The sequence below is a fragment of the Zootoca vivipara genome, chromosome 4, assembly GCF_963506605.1.
Source record: "Zootoca vivipara chromosome 4, rZooViv1.1, whole genome shotgun sequence".
Taxonomy (NCBI): domain Eukaryota; kingdom Metazoa; phylum Chordata; class Lepidosauria; order Squamata; family Lacertidae; genus Zootoca; species Zootoca vivipara.
The window spans coordinates 40,534,111-40,559,452 of record NC_083279.1 but is presented as its reverse complement, the minus strand read 5'-3'; the positions used below and the strand labels follow the sequence as shown (position 1 = coordinate 40,559,452).

At 44.5% G+C, this 25,342-nt stretch overlaps 1 protein-coding gene across 1 annotated transcript in view; it reads right to left on the bottom strand.

Annotated features, from left to right (window-relative positions):
• Positions 1–25,342, bottom strand: part of POLA1 (DNA polymerase alpha 1, catalytic subunit) — a 191,022-nt gene that overhangs the window by 118,693 nt on the left and 46,987 nt on the right. The window contains exons 27-28 of the mRNA XM_035116609.2: positions 10,432–10,464; positions 2,663–2,755 (exon numbers count right to left, since the gene is read on the bottom strand). Of these exons, the coding sequence (XP_034972500.2) occupies positions 2,663–2,755; positions 10,432–10,464 (126 nt within the window). The remainder of the gene's footprint in view (positions 1–2,662; positions 2,756–10,431; positions 10,465–25,342) is intronic.

Below are 25,342 nucleotides of genomic sequence, written 5' to 3'. Positions count from 1 at the left end.
TGAAACAAAACAAAAAATGGCTGCCACATTGAAAAGGGCCTCAAGAGGCAAGACCACAAAATAATGTGGGTATGCCCTCCCCATCAGCTGTCCATGCAAAAAAAGGCACCCACACCAGCCGCCACCACGTTCTCTCACAAAGGGCAGCTCACTGCACCGCTCCTCTGTTCGGAAGGGAAGGGAGGGCTGGGTGTCCAAGACTGGCGTCCGATGAAATGTGTGCAAGCAGGAACTGAACAGGAAGAGCAAATGATCTCTTGTGCATTGTGGAATTTTGAGGGGATGTTTGCCGAGAACTTTCGCAGACAACATAGGTAGTATGGGGAGGCACACTGGTGGTGCCGCTACTACATTGGAAACTCGTTCCCTCCCCCTGCTCTATCTTCTCCCCCAACCTTATACTGTATACATTAAAGGTCTCACATTGAATATAACTGAGCTATAAAATGGTTTTCTGCAGGAATGACTGCAGTAGAAATAAATGTGGCTTTCGGGGCATCTACCACTGGCACCTTCAGTAGCTACACAGTGTTCCATCAGCAGAGATTAAACCATATTTGTTAAGTAAATGATCTTACAGAAAGATGGATTTACCGACCCTGCCTTCCATATCTTTTTTAAAATCCAGGAAAGGTAACCTTAGGCTTAGAAGGCCCTTGAAATAAAACTGTTGCGGCCTCCTTGGGAAGCATAGGGGATAGGGTTCTGAAATAGGTTGTAAAGTACACATTTGCTAACAGTGTGGAGAAAATATCTGCCCAAAATAGAAAGAAAATATATTCCCGGTTGGCAGAGTCAAGAAATTAGTTGTTTAAAAGCCCCGAGTCCAACCCACAGAAGCAATCCCCAAAGTGGTGGTTTTGGAAACCACCTTTGCCAATGCTCCCAAAGATGGTATTAAAATCATGGTTTTGTGTGATTGCACCCATGGTGCTTCCGGTGTGGAGCAAATGGCAGCAGCAGAGGATGAGGACCAGGGAGAAGAAAGGCTGTTTGAAGAGGAGCTTCAAGTTTAGAACCTACAGCCCTTGCTTATGCTTGGGCTTGGCTTTGCCCATAGGAGTGTGCCTAGGATCTACCATCTTCCCCCAAAGGCACAGCCCCCTTCCCACCTGTTAAGAACAACAAGGACAAGCACCCACCACATGAACTGGGATCTTCAATGAGGTTTGGTAAGACTTATGGGATTGATAAGAGTTAACCCCCGTTGTTTGACACAAAACTGGGTTTAATGAGAAAACATTTCCCTGTGGGTTTTTGCCTCGAGTGCATCTAGAGGATGCTGGTCTCAGTCTCTTCCTAACTAAGAGCTGGCATTTTCAGCAACCCAGAGCTTCTGGGTACTTGGGAGGACGGCAGTCCCATAGCATTCACCCTTGCCAGTCCTATAAGGAGCAGGAGGGGAAGGAGTTGGGATGACGCTGGAGTTCTCCTTGCACTTGGCACTGTTGCACCTGTCCCTACTAACCAGCATTAGAAACTCAGAAAGCTGCTTTATGTGGAAGTCAGAACATGGGCCCACCCAGCTCAGTCCTGTCTCCATGGACTGGCATGGCAACATCTCCAAGTTGCTGCCTTAGCCCTACACAGAGACACCAGGAATTGAACCTGGAACCTTTTGCATGCAAAGGTTTGCTGCAGCCGTCTAGAAAGTCTCCCTGCAGCTCTTTCCCTTGCCTTGCTGCTTGTCTAACAGGATTGTCCCAACTCTGACAAACAGGCAGGTCAGCCACACCAGCTGTGGTCCGGTGCTTGCTAAATGCCTTAGCCTGCGAAAAGATCAAAGCTTGGAATTCTGAGCTATCAGGAGCTCTGCACAACCTACTGCTCTGTGAGCTGTCTGGGTGAGCAGGGTTGCCTTTCCCTTGGGGGTCTGGATCATGTGTAAATCCAGGTGCGAAGTGTCATCCTGATGTTAAATAATACCCCCCAGGAGCCATACAACTTTGCCCCCAGGAGCCACAAGATTTTAATTAAAAATAAACAGATAAACAAAACATGGTTACCAAATTAATGTAGTCATAAATAAAATAAGACACCAGCTGTCTTTAGCATAGAAGCATTTGATCACATGATCTAGAGGGTATTCAGAGGGTCTGTCTCTATCCGCTAGAGAGTGAGAGGGATCTATTAATCAAAAGAATATGGGGACAATAGTTTTCCCTCTTAACAGAATATTCCATATATGACAACATTTGGCTTGCCTTTCTAACAGAAATGGTATACAGACATCCCAAGATGTGCTATGTGAAATTAAGAAAACTAGTACATTACTAAGTTATTAAACAAAATATCAACCTTATATGTACCTTGCAAAGCATATGTTAAGAAAATATATCCTTGTGGGAAGCCATTAACAGGCCATACTACAGCAATTCAAATTATGCTAAATGCTGAAAATTATTTAAAAGTAGGGTTGGAAACGTCATTGTGGGGGGAAAGGCAAGCATGGATCAACAATTTGAGATACACTGGCATATGTTAAAACAAAAGTTTTAGAAAGAAGCATTTTCATAAACATTCTCTGTCAACTACCAAGTATTAAGCTTGCAGGTGCTAACAAGGTTGCTGTTCACTAGTTGTACTTAACAAGGATTCTTAGCAATATAAAACTGCAACAAAGAAATGGATGGTGCTACAACAAAGCTTAAAATTATTTTACCTTGTTCCCCATTTTAAAGACTTCTTCCAAGTTGGTAATGTTTGTGTTTATCATAATGGAGTCTGTATCACCATAAATCACTTCCAGGTTCATCTAGGGAGGGGATAAGAAAAGTAACACATATTACACACCATTGTTTGGACACTGAAAACTGACATGTCAAAAATCTAACATAACATCTTTGACAAGAGGAACAGAAAGTAGCTGAGATCCAGTACCGAGGGCCTTCTGGTGGTTCCCTCGTTGCAAGAAGCCAAGTTGCAGGGGACCAGGCAGAGGGCCTTTTCGGTGGTGGTGCTCGCCCTGTGGAACGCTCTCCCATCAGATGTCAAAGAGAAAAACAGTTACCAGATTTTTAGAAGACATCTGAAGGTAGCCCTGTTTAGGGAGACTTTTAATGTTTATTATTTTATTTTATTTTATTTTTCTGTTGGAAGCCGCCCAGAGTGGCTGGGGAAACCTAGCCAGATGGGCGGGGTATAAATAATATGTTGTTGTTCTTCTTCTTGTTGTTGCTATCATAAATATGTACATGATAGCTACAGAAAGTATATATGGTTTGTGGTACATGTGAAGCAACCCACTACAGAAAGACAAATAATAAGACACAAACACACAACCCAGCGAGTACAGAGCATGCTGAGTGGATATAGAATTCTGATAAATGGTTGAGAGGAACCCCAAAACTGGGAGGGAAGAGTAGGAATGGAATGTCTAGAAATCTGAACAGTAACATTTTATTGCAAGTCCTCTTTGTAGCCATTGTACTGACATTGGGTCTGTTCACACAAAATATTATTTGTCTTTTTATAGTGGGTTGCTTCACATGTACCAAAAACCATTGTTCATGGTACATGGAATGAGCCCTGTACTTGAGCGTACCCTCCTTCCCATGTACACTGTGTTTAATTAGCTAGCTCAGGGGTCCCCAAACTAAGGTTGAGGGGCCGGATGCGGCCCAATTGCCTTCTAAATCCGGTCTGGGAATCAGCATGTTTTTACATGAGTAGAATGTGTCCTTTTATTTAAAATGCAGCTCTGGGTTATTTGAGCTATCTCCTAATAGCACAGTCTGCTATTACATCTTAATGGGACAACTGGTTTGTATTTGCCATGTAGGATTCTTTGCAGGGCAGGCACAAGAGACTTTGTAATTTTGTGAAGCCATTGCCCCTGGCCTGTATCCAATGCTGCGTGTGCAGAATTCTACTCACACAATGAGACTTCCTCTTCTGCTCTTCGCCTAACAGGCTCTCAAAATCTGCTCTGGAGGGTCCTCCAACCCTCTGGACCAGATTTTGAGGATGTGCAAGAGGGGGAGGGGAAAGTTTCACTGAGCAAGCAGAGGTCTGCTGAAACAGCAGTGTTAAATACAACCCCCCGTTTTACACCTCATGTGTCAGAGGGCCTGGTATGGCTACTCTAGAGTAACGACTCCAGCATGGTCTTTTAAGGTTTTTATTAAGTGCTGATTATTTACAGTGTTCAGAGCAGTAAAAATGCATCCTTAAGGTGAGGTGTCTGAACTCCCGAATGGCGATTGGCGCGTTTTCTTCCAGCACCACAGCTTTGGCAGACCCAACCTCTTCCCCCTACGTTTGCGTCGCAATTCGGGAGTTGGGGGAATTGGCCTCCCCCCTGTGCGTCCTACTTCCTGTCCCACCTGCGGCCTGGGCTCCACAACCTTGCCTGAGCCTCGGACACCACTTCCTGACTCTCCGCTGGAGGCAGAGCTCTCCTTACTCTCTCCCGCGCTTGGGGATGGGCTGGAACTTAAGATGGGAGGGACTTCCCTGTATCCCTCGTCCCTCACATCCATCCCCCTCCCAGGCTCCTCTCCCCCCCTTCCTAGTGGCTCTCCGCTTGCTGGGGACGAGTGAAACCCCAAGAAGTCTGTGGCATCCGAGCCTGTGGGTGTAAAAATTTCCCCCCAATCCTGCGATCTTTCTCCTTCCCCCTGAGAAGACGGGAATCCCAAGAAGTCAGTGGCGTCAGAGCTGGTGGGAGTAAAAATGTTCTGCCAGTCCTCTCCTGCCTCTGACGTCGTTGACCTCGGTGAAACCCACACCTCTTCTTCCGTGTCCTCAAATTCCGCTTCCCATCTCCATGGAGAGCTGCTGCCTGCTATCCCTTCCTCCTGCCCCTCCCCCTCTCCCTCCCTTTCCATGTGCCAGGGCTTGGGCCTGTGGGGGAACAGGGCGTGGAACTCTTCCACTAAAAATTCCTCAGGTACTTCTGTGGCCGGTATCCACTCATTGTGGGACGGCGGAGTGTCCTCCCATGCTATCAGGTACTCCAGTCCTCTCACCCCTCTCCTTGAGTCTAAAATCTCAGTTGCCTCATTGAGCTGTCGGGCGTCTCCCGTCTCCCCCCCTCCCTCTGGAGGCTGATCGCTGTCCCTGAACCTGGTACTTTCCCTGTACGGCGACAGCAGCGATCTATGAAACACTGGGTGCACTCTCATGTCCTCCGGCAGTGCTAGCCTGAAGGCTACCGGGTTGACCTGTTGCGTGACCATGAAGGGGCCCAGCCTCCTGGGTGCTAACTTCTTGCATCGCCCCCTGGTGGGAAGACCTTCCGAGGATAACCAAACCTTGTCCCCCACCCTGATGACCTCTCCCGGTCGCCTGTGGCGATCTGCCCCCTTCTTGTACGCTTCCTTGGCCCTCTCCAAGTGTTCTCTGAGCTGCTGGTGCACCGTCTCCAGGTCCTCTGCCCAATCCTCTGCCTGTGGGCCCTCTTCCTCCTCCTCCCCCTCCCTCTCCGGGAAAGATCTGAGGTCGCGCCCGTAGTTGGCCTTAAAGGGCGACACCCCTGTGGAGACGTGCACCGCATTGTTGTAGGCAAATTCTGCCAGTGGCAGGCGATCCACCCAGTCCGTTTGCCTCTGGCTGACGTAACATCTCAGGTACTGCTGCAGAATGGCGTTGACCCGCTCCGCCTGTCCATTGGTTTGCGGGTGCCTAGCCGTCGACAAGCTGACCTCCACCTGCAGGAGGTTCATGAGCCGCCGCCAGAACCTGGAAACAAATTGGCGGCCACAATCCGAAATAACCCTTAAAGGCAATCCATGCAGTCTGAATACGTGGTCAACAAACAGTTTGGCCGTCTCTTCTGCCGAGACCGCCCTGGCACACGGTATAAAATGGCACATTTTGGACATGAGGTCCACCACCACCAACACTGCGGTCTTGCCCCTGGACGACGGCAGGTCTGTGATGAAGTCCATGGACACTACTTCCCACGGCCTGTGCGGTGTGGCTAAGGGCTCCAGCAAACCAGCTGGTGGCGCTCTGACCACCTTTGCTCGCTGGCAGGTGTCACATCCCCTTACATAATCCCGAACATCCTCCCGCACCCCTGGCCACCAGAAGTGTCTCATGACTAGGTGAGTGGTTTTGTCCCTTCCAAAATGACCCGCCGTTGGGTTGTCGTGCATCTGCTTGAGGGCCTTACCTCTCAGCTGTTTGGTTGGCAGGTACAGGGCTCCCTTGTAAAAAAGCAAACCCCTCCTTTCCTCAAAGTCTTTGGCCTGCTCCCCCCCCCTCTCAGTTCTCTGAAGATGCGGGTGGCAAATTCATCAGCTGCTGTCAGTGCTGTGAGTTCTGCCTCGCTCACCACTGTTGCTCCGCAGGACCATGCTGATGGGGGGAAAATATGCCTGGGTGCCGGTGGCAACTCCTCCTCCATGTACTCTGGCTTGCGGGAGAGGGCATCCGCCCTGACATTCTGCTCTCCCGGGATGTAGTGGATGGAGAAGTTGAAGTTCGAGAAGAACTCTGCCCACCGTATCTGCCGCTGGTTGAGCACCCTGGCAGTTCTCCAGAACTCCAGGTTCTTGTGGTCTGTGCACACCTGGATGGGGTGCTTGGCGCCCACCAGGAAGTGTCGCCAATGCTGGAACGCAGCGTGGATCGCGAGAAGTTCCCTGTCAAACACTGTGTAGTTGCGTTCCGGCTGGGTCAGCTTCCTGGAGAAGAAGGCACAGGGTCTCCACTCTCTGTTGGCGTCCAGTTGCAACAGAATCGCTCCCAGAGCCTTGTCCGAAGCATCTGTCTCCAGGCGTAGGGGCGCATCCTGCACCACGTGGAACAGGTGCTGGTCTGAAGCGAATACCCTCTTGAGGCTTTCGAACGCTGCTTGCGCCTCTGGTGTCCACCGGAACTTCTGCTTGCCTCTCAGGCAGTCGGTGATAGGAGCCGTGACGCGAGAGAAGTTCTTGATGAACTTCCTGTAGAAGTTCGCGAAGCCTAGTAGGCGTTGGGCATCTTTGCGCGCCCTGGGGCTGTGCCAGTCCAGGATGGCCTGCACCTTGTCCTTGTCCATCGCCAGCCCCTTGTCTGACAGCTTGTAGCCTAGGAAGTCCACTTCTTTGGTGTGAAACTTGCACTTCTCCAGCTTCACATACAGGTGGTTGTCCTTCAGGCGCTGCAACACCTCCCTGACATCCTTCACATGCTGCACTGGGTCATTGGAGTAGATAAGGATGTCATCCAGAAAGACCAAGCAGTTCTTGAAGAGGAGGGACCCCAGGACGTGGTGCATGAAGGCCTGGAAGCATGCTGAGCCCCCTTGCAACCCGAAGGGCATCACCAGATATTCAAAAGAGCCCAGAGGCGTGAACATCGTGGTTTTCCATTCATCACCCTCCCGGATCCTAATCAAGTTGTACGCCCCTCTTAGGTCGAGCTTGGTGAAGATCTTGCCCCTGCGTGCCGCTGTCAGGAGATCATCCACTCTGGGCATGGGGAAAGCCATTGGCTCTGTCACCGAATTCAGCCGTCTAAAATCCACCACCAGACGGCGCTGTTGCGTGTCTTTCTTGTCCACCCAGAATACCGGGCTGCCCCCTGCTGCCTTGCTTTCTCTGATGAACCCCCGCTTGAGGTTCTTGTCGATGAAAGCGCGCAGATCCTCCAGTTCCTGATCTGACATGGCGTACAGCTTGGCTGGGGGTATAGTTGCCCCTGGCACCAGGTTGATCTGGCAGTCAAAAGGCCTGTGTGGGGGTAGGTGGTCGGACTCCGCTTCGCTGAAGACCTCCTGCAGGTCCCAGTACGGCTTGGGTATTGCCTCACCCCCCTTGACGTGCATGGTGGCCACCGTGGCTATCGGAGGCCCCTCCCCTGGTTGGTGCTGCATGCAATGTTCCAGACAAAAGTCCGATCCAAAAGTGATGCATCTCTGGTGCCAACTTATGGAGGGGTCGTGGCGCATCAGCCAGCTCATGCCCAAGACGATGGGGGGGTCTGAGATGGTTGTGACGTTGAAAGCCAGTGTCTCTGAGTGCCTTCCCACCGTCATTCTCATGGGGGGGTTTTGATGCGTGATGGCCCCTCCCAGCAGCTCTCTGCCGTCAATGGTGGCCACGTGCAGGGGAAAATCCAGCTGCAGAAGTTGGATCTGGTGCTCTTCCGCAAAGTTTCTCGAGAAGAAGTTGGCTGAGGCACCACTGTCAATTAAGGCGAGGACTGTCAGGGGATAGCCATTTGGGAGCGTGAGCGTGACTTCTAGAACCACTCCTGCTCTGGGAGGGGTGGGCTGGCTGTGCTCCTCTCTGTGCGGGTGGGCGGGCGGGGGCTGTTGTCTGCTGACTGTGCCTGGCCGCTCCCCCTTGTCTCCTGCAGCCAGGCTGTCTCGTTTCCCTGCTGTGGTGCTGCGTCAGCTGGGGAAGGTACAACCGTTCCCGCCTTTCCTTGCCACTCTCTGCGATGAGGGCAGTCTCTGACGCGATGCCTGGGGGAGTTGCAGAGAAAGCAATTCCCGCCTCTTCCCTCCTTGCGTCTTGGCGCCGCCGGGTTTTGAAAAGCCCGCGCGCGCGCTCCTCCGATCTCCATCGGTTCCGGCTCTGGGCTTGGCCTGGGCGGGTGTGGGGGCGGGCCCTGGGGTGGGGTTTGGTGATGTGGTCTGTCCTGGGAGCGTGGGAACCAAGGTTTTGCTGCGCGCGTCGCTTGTTTGTCATTCCATCTGGATTCCTGTCTCACCCCCACCGCTAGTGCCGCTTTGCTTAACTCATCCATAGTTCGCGGTTTGGGACCTCTTGCCAGCTCATCCTTAACGTCTGCGTGCAAACCCATGTAGAAGGCTGATTTCACTGGCTCACTTTGCAGATCCCACCCCAGTTTGTGCACCAGCATGGTGAATCTCGCCCAGTAGTCCCTAACTGTCGATTTTCCTTGTGTTAAGTTATGAAGCTCCTCTTTAGTGGCCTCCATTTCACTGTCACTAGCGTACATTATTTTTAAAGCTTCTAGAAATAATTTTGCGTTCTTCATGCAAGGATTTTTTTGCGCGATGAGCGGTCTTACCCATTCTCGGGCGGCCCCCGTCAAATGCTCTATGATAAAGGAGACTCTGTGCGCGTCATCTGGGAATTCTGCTGCATGCAATTCCAGCGCATAATTTATTTCTGTCTCGAATCCTAGGTACTCCCTAGGGTCGCCGCTAAACTTGGTGACTAGGCTCTGTCCCCTTCTCACTTGGACTAGCTGCGGCTGGGGCACCCCCCCACCTCTAGCGGCTTTCTCCTCTTCCAACTTCTTCTGTAGGTCCAAAACCATCACCCTTAGCTGTTTCTCAGTCTCCTCTTTTGTCCTCACCTGGTCCACCAGCTTGTTCAGCTCCTCCTGCGCCCCTCGCGCTTCCTCCTGAGCGGCATGCAATTGCTGCTGTGCGTGCGCTGTGAGGTTCTGCAGCTCCTGCTTCGCTGCTTCGGCCTCCAGCCTCCAATGCTCAGCCTCTTGAGCGCTCATCGCTGCACTCCAAAGTAGCCAAAAAAAAGATTCGGGAGTTGCTGTCAGAGGGCCTGGTATGGCTACTCTAGAGTAACGACTCCAGCATGGTCTTTTAAGGTTTTTATTAAGTGCTGATTATTTACAGTGTTCAGAGCAGTAAAAATGCATCCTTAAGGTGAGGTGTCTGAACTCCCGAATGGCGATTGGCGCGTTTTCTTCCAGCACCACAGCTTTGGCAGACCCAACCTCTTCCCCCTACGTTTGCGTCGCAATTCGGGAGTTGGGGGAATTGGCCTCCCCCCTGTGCGTCCTACTTCCTGTCCCACCTGCGGCCTGGGCTCCACAACCTTGCCTGAGCCTCGGACACCACTTCCTGACTCTCCGCTGGAGGCAGAGCTCTCCTTACTCTCTCCCGCGCTTGGGGATGGGCTGGAACTTAAGATGGGAGGGACTTCCCTGTATCCCTCGTCCCTCACATCATGCTAACACACTGCATGACAAAAGTGAAAAGTAGAACCAAAAGGCGCTTTCTACCTGCATAACTTCTGCAAATAGAATACTATTGCAGTACTGTTTGCACCAACTCACATGCAAGTGTTCACAGAACACCACAAGCAGTTATTTTCTTTCTTCTCACAGATCCTTTGATTCTACCCATAGAAAATATTGTATTCCTACACTACAATACAGAGAGGAAGGGAGTGGGGGTACCGGTATCAGTCCTCAAAAAAGGACATTAGAACACATAGTTACTGGCCTATGACTGAACTCTAATTAGCACTGTTACTAATTTGTCCAAAATACTCATACATAGGCTTCAAGCGGGGATTAGATCACATCTGCTTTCCCCACCTCCCACAAAAGGAGGGGGAGCTATAATCCACTACGAAGGATTGCATTTGTAAACTAGACATCCTTCGAAGTGACTTTGATTATTTGGGCTACCATTTTCATAGATTTTTTTTAAAAAATAAGTCACTATATATTCTATTTAAGGGTTGCTATATAATAATAATAAAAAACCTTTGTTACTACCTTCTGTACCAGCTCCTTAGTATGCATCAAAATCTGGAAGAAGAAGAAGAAGACACATTACAAAATAGTATATTACCATATACCGGTACTAGTCAGGAAGTAAGCTTTAGACCTCTGGGTTTACAAAATAAGGCGATACAGCTACCAAATCAATGTTTGACCATGGTAATGCAACACTGTGTCCTGCTCACAACATTACAAAAAGCAAAACATGAAAACAGAACTCACTTAAAACAATGTAGCACATATATATTTACTTTCTTCTTTTCTAGAGACGAAGAGGGTACAGCACTACCCAACCTTGTCCATCTAGAAGTCAGAATGTTTGTGTTGTGTAAAGGTTAGGCTAAAATTTCTACTTCTAAAAAAACAGCATGATCTCAACTACCGTAGTTTGTTATATGTACTATGCATATACACAAACATGTCTGTACATGGAGAAAATTATTAACTGACTATAATGAAATAACAACATTTTTATCCCCAAAGCTGGCCAGGCAATTTGATATATTATTTTTGGGTATTTTAATAATATTATTTCTAGTCCCCTGAATGTAAATGGGAAGACATTTCTGACAGAGTTAGTCCTGTTAGCAAAACTAATGATTCATTATGGGGAATATTTTCAATTGTTCACAAGGGCAGTAGCAAATATAGGCAATTACAAGAGGGTCACAAGACAAGTAAAGGTTCATCTAGTGACAGGCGTAATATTAATATTACCTATTCCAATAGAAAATCACTTTTAAGTGCCAACAGTTAGGGAATAGGTTATGAAGGATTGCTAAATTCATTAATAAATCAGTTGGCAGTTATCATATTTCACAGAAACACCTGCATATTTATCTTCTCATTACCAATTGGATGATGGAATTTTTTTCAAGCACATTTCAAAAATCTGCCAACTTCAAGTGTAAAAAAATAAACTTTGTGGTTAATTTTTCCCTTAACAAAGTACAGCTGTTGAGAATAATTGTTCAAGATCTTACCCCGTAATGTCAACTGCAGCAGAACAAAGAGTATTTAATTAGCAAATCTATCCAGTAATTCAACACCTATTATATAAAATGCCTTTGTGATTTTATTCAGGATAATTTGCTAAGAGGGTTATTACTGACATTCAGATGAAATTCAAAAGTCCTACGCAAGTAGAGTCATAATAGCAGTAATGATCCCCCCAATCAGGAGATCCTGTGTCACACAAGGCTCTTTTGCAATGCAGCAGCTGATTTCCTGACTTCTTAATTCCCGGGCTCAGCCCAGTGAGAGCCCTTCATGCCAATATTTCAGTCAGCAATACATGTTTAATGGGAATCTATTAAAATACCTAGAACAAAAGTGACTTTTTGTTAAGAATGACAGCACTACGATCATATCAATCATTAGCAGTTTTTAGAAATGTGGAATGAAATGGGAGTTTTATGATGAGATTGGGCAAAAGAAAGCGAGAGAATCAAAAAATTGCTCCTTATTGTTTTCTATGATGAACTATTTTGTATTTCACTTGAATTCACCTGTTCCTCGCTGCAACATAATTTACAGAACAAGCTGCTTTTTGCTCCATCATGGCTCATTCTTCTGTAATCCATGCAGTTTAAAAGACACATTGTAGCCGCTACATCATAAATTGTAGTTATTAGATTTTACCATGGCCCTTCGTCTAAAAATGACAACACATTCCTGAATGTGCCTGAATTCCGGACTCAAGTTTCATTGTAAGTTTTTAGTTCCTAATTCTTTCTCCTGTTCCTTATACAGCATGGGTAATAATCTATATTAAATAAAAATCAACAAAATCAATTTTTAAAAATTTATTTTTGAACTGTAATAAATACTAAGTTTCTTTTAAAAGTACTAGGTTAATATTAAATAATGTGGATAAAAGCACGTTAGCTCATACTTGTATTTAAGCACTAGTCTGGTAGCCATAAGCAATCAAGAATTCTATACAGGCGAGTGTGCAGGCTGATGGAGAATGGATGAAGTGCTCTACCCTTCCTCTGGTACTCTAGGTATGATGTTATCACGGTCAATTGGTATTAACATCCAGCAAAGGCCTGAGAGGATAAGTAAGTTTTAGCAGATACCAAATTGTCATCAATGGTGCGTCTGCCTTAATTCAGATGGGAAGGCAATTCCAAACAGTAGGTGCCACTATCAAGAATGTTCCCCCTCTTGTTGCCACCAAATAGTTTTCTACAAGTTGCAGCACAAACTCATCAGCTGGTAGGAAGAAGGTGCTCCCCCATGTAGCACAAATCAACTTGTTTTAGAGCTCCACGAGTCAAACCTAAAACTTCAAACCAATTCATCCTGCCCCTTTCTGTCACTATTTGCAATCAAGCAAAAAGGTAGGACCCCAGTGATCCCCATGCATAAAGTATAGGTACGGTCATGAATCATTCACAGCTAACCAGCAACAACAATGCTACTTAGAACTTTAACTTGGTGATGGCTTTGTTAGGTACCTATTTAAGTCTCCCATAAGCCACTCTATGCCATTCTACTCTATGCCATTCCTCCCTTTTATCTGGTGACAAAGATCCTCAAGAAGGCAGGAGAATGGTATTGGTTCCTACAGCAGAGCTAGTCACAACATCCATGGAAAAATATTGCTCACCATCAAATCATGTACTAGGGGCCAATTTTTAACCAGCAGCTGCACATCTTCTGGCCAAAATGCTGGTTTTGGCCTTGACTAACACTGTCACTTGGCAGGGACGGCAAATCTGTAGCTCTCCTGATGTTATTGGATTACAGCAGCCATCATCTGACTATTGGCAATGTTGGCTGGGGTTGATGACAGTTGTATCATCATCATCATTCACAGGATAAAATCAGAATATAAAACCACCAAATGCATAAGTTGGTGGGGGGGGGGTCAACAAATGGGGGGCCGCTCTTACTCTAAGGCTTTGCCAAATATCTTAACCCAGGAAAAGACCTGCCCTGAAACCAATACTGAATCTTGGGTCAGCCTCCCAGTGTCAGAGTAAGATATTCCACAGTTTTGTACAATATCCAGCAACAATGTTGTTGAGAGTATTTAGCCCATCTTTGGCTGGTCCAGAAGTAGGTGGTTCTAGCAAAAAAAACACATTTATGTGACAGAAATCCTTAGTGCTGGTAAAGAGGCCCTGAAGCCTTGGGGGGGGGGGACTGCTTCCACATGCTTATCACAAGCACCCTTAAGCCTTCACCTCCAGCAGGTATTATTGTCATGAAAAATAGGTTCATCGCAGGTATGTGCACCAGAAATGTATTGAATTCGTGGTGGTCTTTTGTAGGGAAGAGAACTTGATTGTACAATGAGTTGGCACTGGCATGGCCAGAATGGTCCGTTCTGACCCCTTTGACAGAGAAGATGCGGTCATTGCTCCTTTCTGAGAATGGGAGGGAAACTGTGAGGTGGATACTTTATCCAAGGGCTGTGAGAAAAAGCTCTATAGCAGGCATCCTCAAACTGCGGCCCTCCAGATGTTTTGTCCTACAACTCCCATGATCCCTAGCTAACAGGACCAGTGGTCAGGGGTGATGGGAATTGTAGTCCAAAACAACTGGAGGGCCGAAGTTTGGGGATGCCTGCTCTATAGGGAAGAGCTTGTTCAAGGAAGTCTCTGGTTGTACTGCCTCTTCCCCTGAAGACTCCCCCTTTCTCCCTTAAGGGTACCAAGTGAAACCAGAAAAGGTTTCTGTATCTGAGCTAGCCTATGCAGGTATGGAAGGGAAAGTAGAGGAGAGAGACAGAGTGAGAGGAAGAGCACAAAATAGCACAAGCAAAACCCTGCTTCCCTGGCAGGAAGGTAAGGAGTCTCTGCCTCCTTAATGCATGGAAGAGAGAAGCCCAAAGGATGGAGAATGTCCCAGTCTCTAACAGATAATGATAATTGCAGTACCTTGTGACCAACAATCAAAGCCAGGCTTACCCAAAATATATAAAGCTGTAAGAAAATGTTGAGCTGTTGGAGAAGGCTCATAGCATTTTAAAATGAAATACATGTAGGGTGGAATCCAATTGTTGCTTTGAAAATCTGAGTCCCTGAATTAAATTAGAAAACGCACTACTGTAACCAAAATTAATTTTGATAGCATTTATCAACTTACTCCAGGAGTTATGGCTAAGGATGAACTCTTTAGAAGCTATTGAAAAAGTAACTATAGTAGGAAGCTGTTAGTCTCTGATCTTGCTTAGGTCACCACTAATAACCAGTAATTTAGGACTCCATGTGAAATATGCATACATTTCAATATTTATCTTGCACCAGATTCATTTATTCAGGTAAAAAACCCTCACTCACTTGGTTCCTTTATATGTATTGTACATTACCCTGAGAAGTGGAATAATTTATTCACTTCTTAATTGCTAAAAGTCAGAATATACTGAAGATTAGCAAAACAAACAATGTTTAATCTTTGAACTTTACACTACAGGAAGCCATTCTGAATACTGGCTTGTCATAGGGAAATCGGATTAAATTTTTTCAGTTTTCCTACTCCTTCAATCCACCTACTCTGAACAGAAAGATACTGCTCTACAGGAATAGATTTTATTTCCTTTAATGGAAAAACCTTAATTACAAATCCAACTAAAACATACTTCCTCCATAAATCCATTACTGCAAGAGACATGCTGGGGATTTTTAAAAAATCCTTAATTTGTCATTTAGACCTACTGTTATCTCATTTGTACAGAATTCCAAATACTTTAGCATAAAAGCCGCTTTCCAAAACATTAATAATGTTTATGAATCCCTCAGTTCTTATCCACAATTTGGCAGGACGGTTATACTTCTCGTATTCAAAACAGATTTCTTTTTCTTTTTTATTTGGAGGTCTAACAAATACATTTCAAAACAAGTATTACAAGTTTTTCATTTCAGAAAATTGTTCAACTCTTTTATGGATTTTACATTACTTAAAGGTAAGATCATGGAAAGGTATGTGTCATGGAAAACTCTTTGAATCTTTCTACTGAAATTAAGTACTTCTTTAAACAGAACAATGTAAATAAGGATGTTGTGGTGTGATGATGTGATAAAGGATGTGGTGCTATTCATTCACTGTCCAAGTTAGACTACATGGAATGAAATCTCAAAAGTGAAAATCCAGTCAAAAGGGCCCACATCTAACTTCAGATATTCCTATCGTAAAGGCAGCAAGTTATACAGCTGGAGACTAGAAGCATTTTCCTGTGAAATATTGACCATGTAACTTCTAATAGTACATTTAAAAAGTTATACTCCATGCTACATATGGAGGTTAGAAAAACAGCTGCAGTCAAGTTAATAGGTATTGAATAATTTCTATGTACAGGCAATTGGTAGTATTTTATCCCACTATTATCAGAAAAGAGTGGATAAAATTATTATTTATTGCATTTATAACACATTGAAGGTTCCCAGGCAATACACAAACAATTCATTAAAATATAACACAGCAGTGCCACATAAAAACCATGAAAGCATAATAAAACAGCAATTCAGCAGCAGAAGACGCCAACTCTTAAAAGTCAGCCATGTCCATAGGCCTGAAGGAAGAAATATATCCCTACTTGGTCTAAAAGCGCATCTATGGGAGAGATGCCTCACACGTACCAACACATAAATATAAAAGGTAGCAACATGAAGCATTTGACTCTGATCCCAAGATGATAGTCTGTCTCCACTTAAGGCTGTAGAAATGATGATGATGAAATGGCAAACTGCCCCCATCTAGTGAAGCCTTCACCAGATGAGGTGGAAAGAGACACTCACTTGAAGTAGCATCATAAAAGGCCATTTAGGACTTCAAAAAGGTTAAGAACCAGCATTTAAAACTGAGCTTGGAAAATAATTAGCAACCTTTAAAACTGGTGGTGCATTCTTGGCGGATGATACCACCACCACCACCTCCACCACCACCACCACCACCAACAACAACAAAATCCATACTTAGCTCAAATAACATCCCCCCCCCCTCACTAGAGCAGATATAGCATGTACAAAATTGAAACTCAACTCATCACCTGACTGATTTGCACAGCTAATTAAGATGTGGTCAAACTCTGCATCAACTGGTTAAGTATCTTTTCAGTAACAATTAAGAAAGAATGATTTTTTTCATTAGCAAGAACAAGCCCATAGTGGGCTTCAATGGAAATGTAAAAGATCTTATAGCAATGGGGTTTATAAATACAAACCACTAGGTTAATGGCTAAATAGTTTTCCTCTCTCTCATCAGCCTTTAATTTTCTGTTAATGATACTTGGTAATTTTGACTATGGGTTCAATAGGGGTTTCCCCCCTCAGTTTTGACCACGAGTTTAATATAAAATGAGCTCTGCGTCTGATTATGTTTCTCTTAGTGGATTAGTGAACTAGACATTTGGGACACTTGTAAAAAAACACAAATGGGTGATTGATTACACACAAATTGCAAAATGACTATTTGAACTTGAAACACATCAGAAAAGCAGCAACATAGATTGCAGGGTGGTAGTACTGTACTGTAGTTTACTGTTAGAACTTTACTAAACATCTTTACCAAGTCTGAGTTACTTAATAAATTCACAGCAGAAATCATAAAGTGATAAATTAGTGAGTTTCTTCTCCTCCCAACTTCTTCTGCCTATTGGTGTCACATTCTTTTCTCAAACATTTGTCCACACAATACAGTAGCCAACAAACCTGATATAGGGCTGTTAAAGTCAGACAGCAAGGCACCACACAATGACCTTTAGAAAGAATGATACTAACAGGTGGTGGGTGCTTAATAATTGTATTATGCTTTAACAATGAGGGCAGCGCACTATCTTCTTATCTGCACCAGGTACCTTAATACACATCACCCCAAAAGGAAGAAAGCAAAGCTACAAATAGCCCAATTGCCACACCCATCAAATTTATACTTCATGCATTCCTCCACTTCAAAAACTCATAGCTTTAAGTGCTGTCAGTTAATCTGAAACAGGGAAGTTATTTAACTCAAGAAAAGGACTAAATGTATATCTGAAACATATTATTAAAATCCTGAATGGAGGGAGGGAATCCTAAAAATCCCAAGTGATTGAATTAATTGCCCTTACTAATTAGATTTCCTACATCAGGCAGCTCAAGTTACAGTTTTCATTAACCTTTAACCCTGAAGCAAGTCAGTGTTTTGACAGCTGAAGAGCAGTGCAATCTTTTCCTCTCAAGCAGGCTTTGACCGTGACAGAGGAATTTTTTTGGGGGGGGGGAGGGCAGTTTCACACCCAGACAAAAGTAGCCACTCAAGCAGCACATGATCGCTTTTTCCACAGACAATCCTAACTTGTTGCAAAATGGCAGACACCACCACTGTCCCTAGTCACCACCATCTCAGCTGTAGAGAGACCTATGCAAAAGGGAATTTCTGGTCTGAGCTACGTGCCATTAGTATATAAGCACCCACTGCAAAGGGCCAAGCAGCAGATCAGTTTCCTGTCAGCTGCAGAAAGTGCTGACACTTAAGCTGTTTAAAGGCTTCTCATTCTTGATTTGACAAACAAAAAGGCAGGTTCAAGGACACATTGGCTTGTGAACTAGGCTACCATGTATGGTGTGTGTGTAGCCATACAGTCACCTCAGTTCAAGGCACCAATAAATGAAATTACCCAGAGAAGATATGCTCACATCAAAGTCCAATTTCAGTCTTGTAGCAAGCAAAGAACAAGCACAAAAAAGTCCTCAAAATGTTCGTAATTTCTGTTCTTTGTTTTGTTTACACAGACAGGTACCTGATCAAAGGCATTACACCGTTAAATTAAAACAGTACCAATAGAACCCATACGAGGGTAAGATTCCTCTTGAATAAGCTGGCAGGCTATTGGACAGATAGATGTTAAGCGCAGAAGGAAGTGTACGGACCATGACACCAGAGTCTGTTTAATGCCAGTCACTTGAACTCAAGCGATAGAAGCTACATAGCGGGGGAAGGATTGAGAATGCAACTGTCTCAGGGTCCAGGGAAGCAAATAAAACTGTCACCCCCCTCCCCAATTCTTACACCTCACAATGCTCTCCAGCAGCCACTGCGTGGCCTCCTGGCTCACTCTAGGAAAGGCCAAGGGGTTCTTGTCTCAAAGTGAGGCATTCTGGGTGATATAGTCAGGGAAGTGCTGTACCCCATGACTGATCAGAGTTCTAGCTCATGAGGACAGCTTGTGCAAGTTGACAGGCTCTCCCACTCCAGACATGCCCCAGTGTAAAGACAGCATTGAAAGGGGCCAGTACAAGGTGAACTTACGTGGTCCGGCTCTCCTCCTTCATACAATCCTGTGCACGCTTATTAATCTGTGTCATTTGACACACTATGAAGAAGAAGAAGAAGAAGAAGAAGAAGAAGAAGATTTATATCTCACCCTGCCTTCCAAAGAAGCCCAGGGTGACAAGCACACACACAAATGATGAAACAATTAAAACATCATAAAACAAAACATATTTTAGGACAACACCCGCTTCACATGAGATTATGCTACTGGAGAAGACTCAACCCAAAGCTCCATTGGAAAAGAAGAGTGAATAATTTAAGTGGAAAACTTCAGCATTCACATTTGATCCTTGTTTCAGGAGAGATAGAAAATTAGTGAAGGGGTGAACCTGAAGGGGGGAAAAAAAGTTTTCAGCACACAACGTAAATTAGCACAACCCAGAAGCCACCTATTCTGCATATTCAAGTGTACGATTTACAGTTCTACAATGGTCTGCCTGTTGTTCAAGCATCTTCCTTTGAATTTTTAAGAAGGGGAAATGACTGTGGCAACAATTTGTGCAACTGAATCCATTCAATGCATGTTCACGCTGAGAACTGTTCTTTTTACTCGCATCCAATACAAGTGAATTTTCTTTTTCTGCAATCCATGCATCATATGCAGGTGTGAATGGCACTCCCCAGCCAAATGCACACGGCAGAGAGTTAACTCTTCATTGTCAAGGTGACACTTACAACTATTTCTACATTTCCGAATGCCCACACACAACAGTCTAGCATCTAGGCAGCTACGCTCAGTTCTGAGCTCTATGGAGCAGTTGAAGCAACAAGAGGCCACTCATCCTCCACCAGGTATGCACCTCCCCCCCCCCCCCGATGGGATGCATGCAGAAACTATGCTTGCATGGAAGCTGCCTCTGCTCTTTGCTCTCAATCTCCTTCTGGTTCTGGGAAATAGTGGTGCAGGAGAGGGTGGGGAGGCCCTTCACTTGCCAAACCTGCACCTTCCCCTAATCCATCCTGTGCTCCACCCTCCAGCTCTGAAGTTTCCCCTGCCTCTGACTGGCTGGCACAGGTCCCCATAAATCACTGCCCCTCTTTGCCAAGTCAGACTCTAGCCCTGCTTCCCCCGATTCACAGTTGTCAGCATCCTGCCAGTCCCTGACAGCAGGTGAATACAAAATCTTATTTAACCCAAGAGGGTGGGCTGAATGCCACAACAATGCTAAAGTGTATTTTCCAGAATACACATACCCTTTTCATTTTATCTGAAATGGCCTTGAATACTAGATTGACTGGTAGTACCTTTATAGGTTTCTAGTGCCATTCTAAACAAGTGATCAAAAAACAAAAATTAAATTCACAAGGTGCTGTATGTATCCTCATAGCCTGATAATTAGCTATTTCATCTAGTGATAAAGCACAAAGAAGACCCTCTCCTGCAGACTGCAGGATGCAAGCAGGACCATACTGGAGGAGGCAATCCTTAACATATTGTGCTCTTCAACTTTGAACTGCACATTTTGAATTGGAAGCCGCCCTGTCTCCTCATCCTCAGGGAAAGAGTTCATGAAGTTAGAAAATATATCTGACTTGGAGGAGAATGTAGCCTATGAGTCAGCCGTTGGCAGGTATGCCCTCTCAGAATCTATAGCACCACAGGAGTCTGTGATGCCAGCAGCTCTCTGGCCTCAAGAGGTTGCATTACTGTCATTAGACTCAAAGGAGTCCAGCCGAGAGGCCATAATAGAAGCATGGCCTCCCCTGCACCACTGGACTCCACAGCTCCGAAAACAGGGTGGCCCCTTTAAGAGTAGAGGCTTCCCTCATCAGGAGTGGGGAAAGGAAGGCTCAGGCTGGGTTTGTTCATTGTTGGAGCACTGAATAGTTCCAAGTGGCATCTAGCCTTCCCAAATACCACTTGGAACTATTCAGCATAACTTGGTTTGCCTTTCAGACTACTTCTGCTTTGTCTGAACTTGCCTCACTGGAACCTGATCTTTGTTTGACCATTGCATGCTTCCTGGATCTGGAACCAGTTCTAGTGGAATGTGATCCATTGGACCTGGACTCTGTGCCCAGCCGAGGACCCTAGTTCAGCTAGAGCCCCATCCCCTAGCTGGCACCATTGCCTGAGACAGAACCAATCTGGGAGAGAGTCAAGTTCAAACCCCCATTTAGCCATGAAGCTTACTAGTTGGCCTTGGACCAGCCTCGTTTTTTCAGCTAGACCTGCAGATTAAAACTGAATTCGATATTTGCAAGCAGTAGGTGAAGACTCAAATCATGCTGCCTCTTTGGTCCATCACTCTAATCCAGGGGTCAGCAACCTTTTTCAGCCATGGGCTGGTCCACCATCCCTCAGACCATGTGGTGGGCTGGACTATATTTTGGGGAGGGAAATGAACGAATTCCTATGCTCCACAAATAACCCAGAGATGCATTTTAAATAAAAGCACACATTCTACTCATGTAAAAACACGCTGATTCCCAGACTATCTGCAGGCCGGATTGAGAAGGCAATTGGGCCGCATCCAGCCCACAAGCCTTAGGTTGCCTACCCATGCTCTAACCTGAAGATCCTCTGCACTCATATCTCTAAACACACAGAGATAAATGAAAGTTTGCTTCGTTTCATACAAATTGTAGTTAAAACTATCATGATGTGTCATTTTTACACCATTCACTCAAGGAACAAGTTGTTAGAATTTCAGCTTGTTCACTCTGCTTCTCGCTACAAGCAACTATTACCAACTCTGAAACACTCATCACAACAAAGCACAATAAAAAATAAAAAGGGAAAATAACCAGAGAAGGATTAACACCCTAGCTCAAAATTCAAATAAAGAAAACCTCTGCTTTTTATCACTCAAAAGTTCTGCATAAAATTCACTTAATACTTGCAGATCCTTTTAAAATGAGTTTTGAAGAAGCTTTCACATGCTCTAAAGACCGACATGAAAAGTGATACTATTCAACAGAGGACGCTTATTGTGGCTACAAAGAAATACGATACTCATAGCAGAATTCCTCAGATGCCTCCTACAAAAACACATTAACAAGACTAATGGGTCACATCCCTCTTTGTCAAGCTATACATGAAACTGCAACAACATCAATAAGCCTCAAATAATATATATATATATATATATATATATATATATATATATATATATATATATATATAATGCTTGTGTACATTTTCCTTGCATGAAATCAGGGGCCACTACCTAGAACTTTATAATTATAGTATTCATTTCATTTTAATGGTAACTTTATTAGGCAGGCTTGCTTCTCATCCTAAGTCATGGCTGACAGCTTCTGTGAATAACTAGATTGCTCCCTCTTCACTTCTCCACTAGTGTGAACAACAAGCCCCAGTCCTTGGCTTAAGATCATGGTTTGTTTGGAGTAAAAGAAACCATGCTCTCTGGTTGAGAATGAATGTTCAGTGAAGGATTGTGGCTCATTTCCTTCTGGGAGAGCAGTGAAAGAGAGCCATTAACCATGACTTGCAATGACATGTGAACAAGGCCACTGAACAAGTAGAATGAGCATTTGCAGAGTTCTGCTGTTTCATGCGCCCTTATTTTTCCATTTTCACGTTTCTCATTTCTATTCATTCTTTTATTTACACTTTATACATTTATTTACATTTTATGCATTCTTTATTCAAACTTAGAATGATTTGCCAAACATCATATCTATTGTGTGAACATCATAGCCAAGTGGTGATCTGGGCTTTTCACATCCTGTCCCAACATTCTAGCCATTCTATCACAACTGATCTTAAAGTAACTGGAAATGAGAGAGCACCGTGGTAAACTTTGATCTAGGCCATTTATTCAATAGCATGGAAGAAATGACTTTCATGCCAACAACTGGTGTATAACATAGAAATATGTGCACAAAGACATGCTAAGGTTACTTTGATCATTTCAACATTCCAGGACCAGTACGGTATGTCATTGTTACACTGCAGCCATCAACATTGCTGTCATTCCCGAGCAAAGAATTTATTAGCATACTAAACTTCTGTTCCCCATGTGCAGATTTTCCTCTTGAACTGTGGTGACAGGCAAAATGCTTGAAATAAACACAAAGACTGCAATGTTGCATTCATTTACGCTGCACAGGTGTGCAGTCATAGGATGTGTGTGCAAAATATGAACCACCATCAAAAGGCCCATGGCTTTCTGCAGAACTGAAAAATAGTTACCGTAACATAGGGGCAACACAAACTACCACACTGGCCATAAGCACATAATAGGCTACATGAAGCCTCAGGGGAATGAATGAATGAATATTGGGATGCAATAGCTAAAACTTGTTGCAGCTTATTCATAAAAATCTGTTTTGATTTTAGCCAATACACTTTTCTTAAAAATCACTGCCTCATCTTCATGTTGTAAGTGCACTACATTTCCCCCTGAAGGGTTTAGAAATTAGTGCTGCAGTGAACGGTGGAGTAGCTAGTCACAATAAAAATTCAGCAACCAGACACTGCTCTGTGTTACAGGAAGAGACTTGGAATTCAAGTGGAATTTCTCCGATCCATCACAAACATGAAATTGTATCTCACAAGACATAATTTAGTACTGCAAGTTCATGAAACTTGTAACCTTTAAGTACACACAAAACCAGTACAGATAAGATGCCATTCCAACAGCATTATACCATTTGTTTTACATGTTTCATCCACGGCTCAACTCCGCCACCACAACTCTTGTTAAAATAATAATAATTGTAATTAATTGTGTTGTGTAGTGCTGGGCATTTGAGTCCCATTGGGACTAGGAACTTGTTCAACAATTATTGCCCACTGCGAGCAGAACCAGGAGCTGGCAGAATTCCCAGCCTCAGGCTCTTAGCAGCTGCTGCTTCTAGTCTTGGTCGTTTCCCTTTATTCTGCCTGTGCCCTCTTCACCCCATAAAATTCCCACAGCCAGAATGAATTGCTTTAAGCAGCCAAGAGGTACTGTATCGTCTGCTGCTCTCCATGGTCTCCTTACTACATATGCTACTGAACAGGTAGCAGCAAACATTACCTCTAAGGTAGTGCACAAGCCACTTGTTACCACAATAGTGGGAAACCAACAGTAACCGTAGCAGGAGAGAAAGAGCCAATGCTTGCCAGCAGCTGGAAAAGACCATTTTCAACAAACTGAAGTGAAAATCTGCAGTCCCTTCAACCATCATAAAACATGGAGATTGTGATTTGTCCTTTTTCAAAATCTGTACAAGCTCTAATATGAATCTGTTGAATATAATGCCGGATCCCAGAAAATCTTAGGACTAGATTCAAGGAATTTGAAATATTTTGCTAGTCCTTCCTTACAAAAACATTTTTTTAAAAGAGATGGTATGGAAAATGTAACTCTGTTTCTCTTGCTCCTCACCCGTCCATTCCAACCAAAAGAAGACATGTTTTCTTCTAGCTGAAATGCTTTATCAAAAACATTAGCTCTGAAGAACAAGTAATTGAAGAATTCACACATTAAAAGCCGAATCACCAAACAAAAACCCCTGCAGCCAAACATAAGGCTTCACTAAAAGCAAAATATTCCCAAACTGTATGCCATTGGGTCAGAAGCATCACATCATATGACATAAATAAATGAAATACAAAGCACAGAGCCATTACATCAAGTTCTATGAACTACAGACTATTAATAAACTATTAGTACCAACTGTTCTCAATATATATGTGTGTGAGAGAGAGAGAGAAACGACAGAACAGATGGACACAAAATATAGGACTTCACTTAGCAGAGAAAAGGCCAGGGACAAATACCAAGTTAGTACTGATACTTGATAAATGTGATAATCTACTATCATGCATACCTTACATGCTCCCCCAGTAAATGAAGTTGCCTGTCTTGGCAAAGAGTCATTTCCTCATTATGAAGATGGGACAATGCAGCGCTGCAAGTTCATTTCACAAACAATAATGCCAACGATGTTCTTCCAGGACCTAGGAAAACACTCTGGGCTTGGAAAGCAAATGCTTAAAAAAAAAGATGACGACGGCACTGGTAGCCATGACAAAATGACTGTTGTGCTTTAATGTAAAGCTTAGATCAATTTTAAAAATTCTATATTGTGGACACTGGTTTAAAGAAAAAGAGCTGAACTGTGAAAAAATGGAAATAAGTGGCGTAGGATTTGAACATATTACCAGTGAACTCCAGAACAACTGGCCAGAGCAAATAAATTTCTAGAACAATAAAAAGACAATGCTCACAACTAGGGGGGGAACCTCACTAAAGTTACTCTGATGCTTTTAGAGGGATATTATTTTTAGCCCAGTCCTGTTGCTTCATATAAAGCAGAAATAGAGAAACTTTTTTTTCTATGAAGGATCATTGACCCTGAGCCACAGGCCTTGTCCTTCTATCTGGGTTACAGCCACCCCTCCCCTCCAGGTCCACACCCCAGTAAGAATGAGGTTCCATGGTCATTTTTGGTCCTCTACCTATCCCCTTCTCCTGCCCACATGATTCTGAGCAGCCTGCCTGCCTGCTTTACTTCTTCTGGGCCCATGAACCTCTCTGTGGGACATACAGAGTCAGCTGCAGCAGGAAGGCAAAGCAGAAAAGTGCTGGCTGAGGGAAACAGACCCCATCCATCATTTTGGTTTACCCACCTTGTTGCCTGCCTGGTTAACCTGGTAGCTGGTATTGTGGGAGGGGGGAGGCAGCCT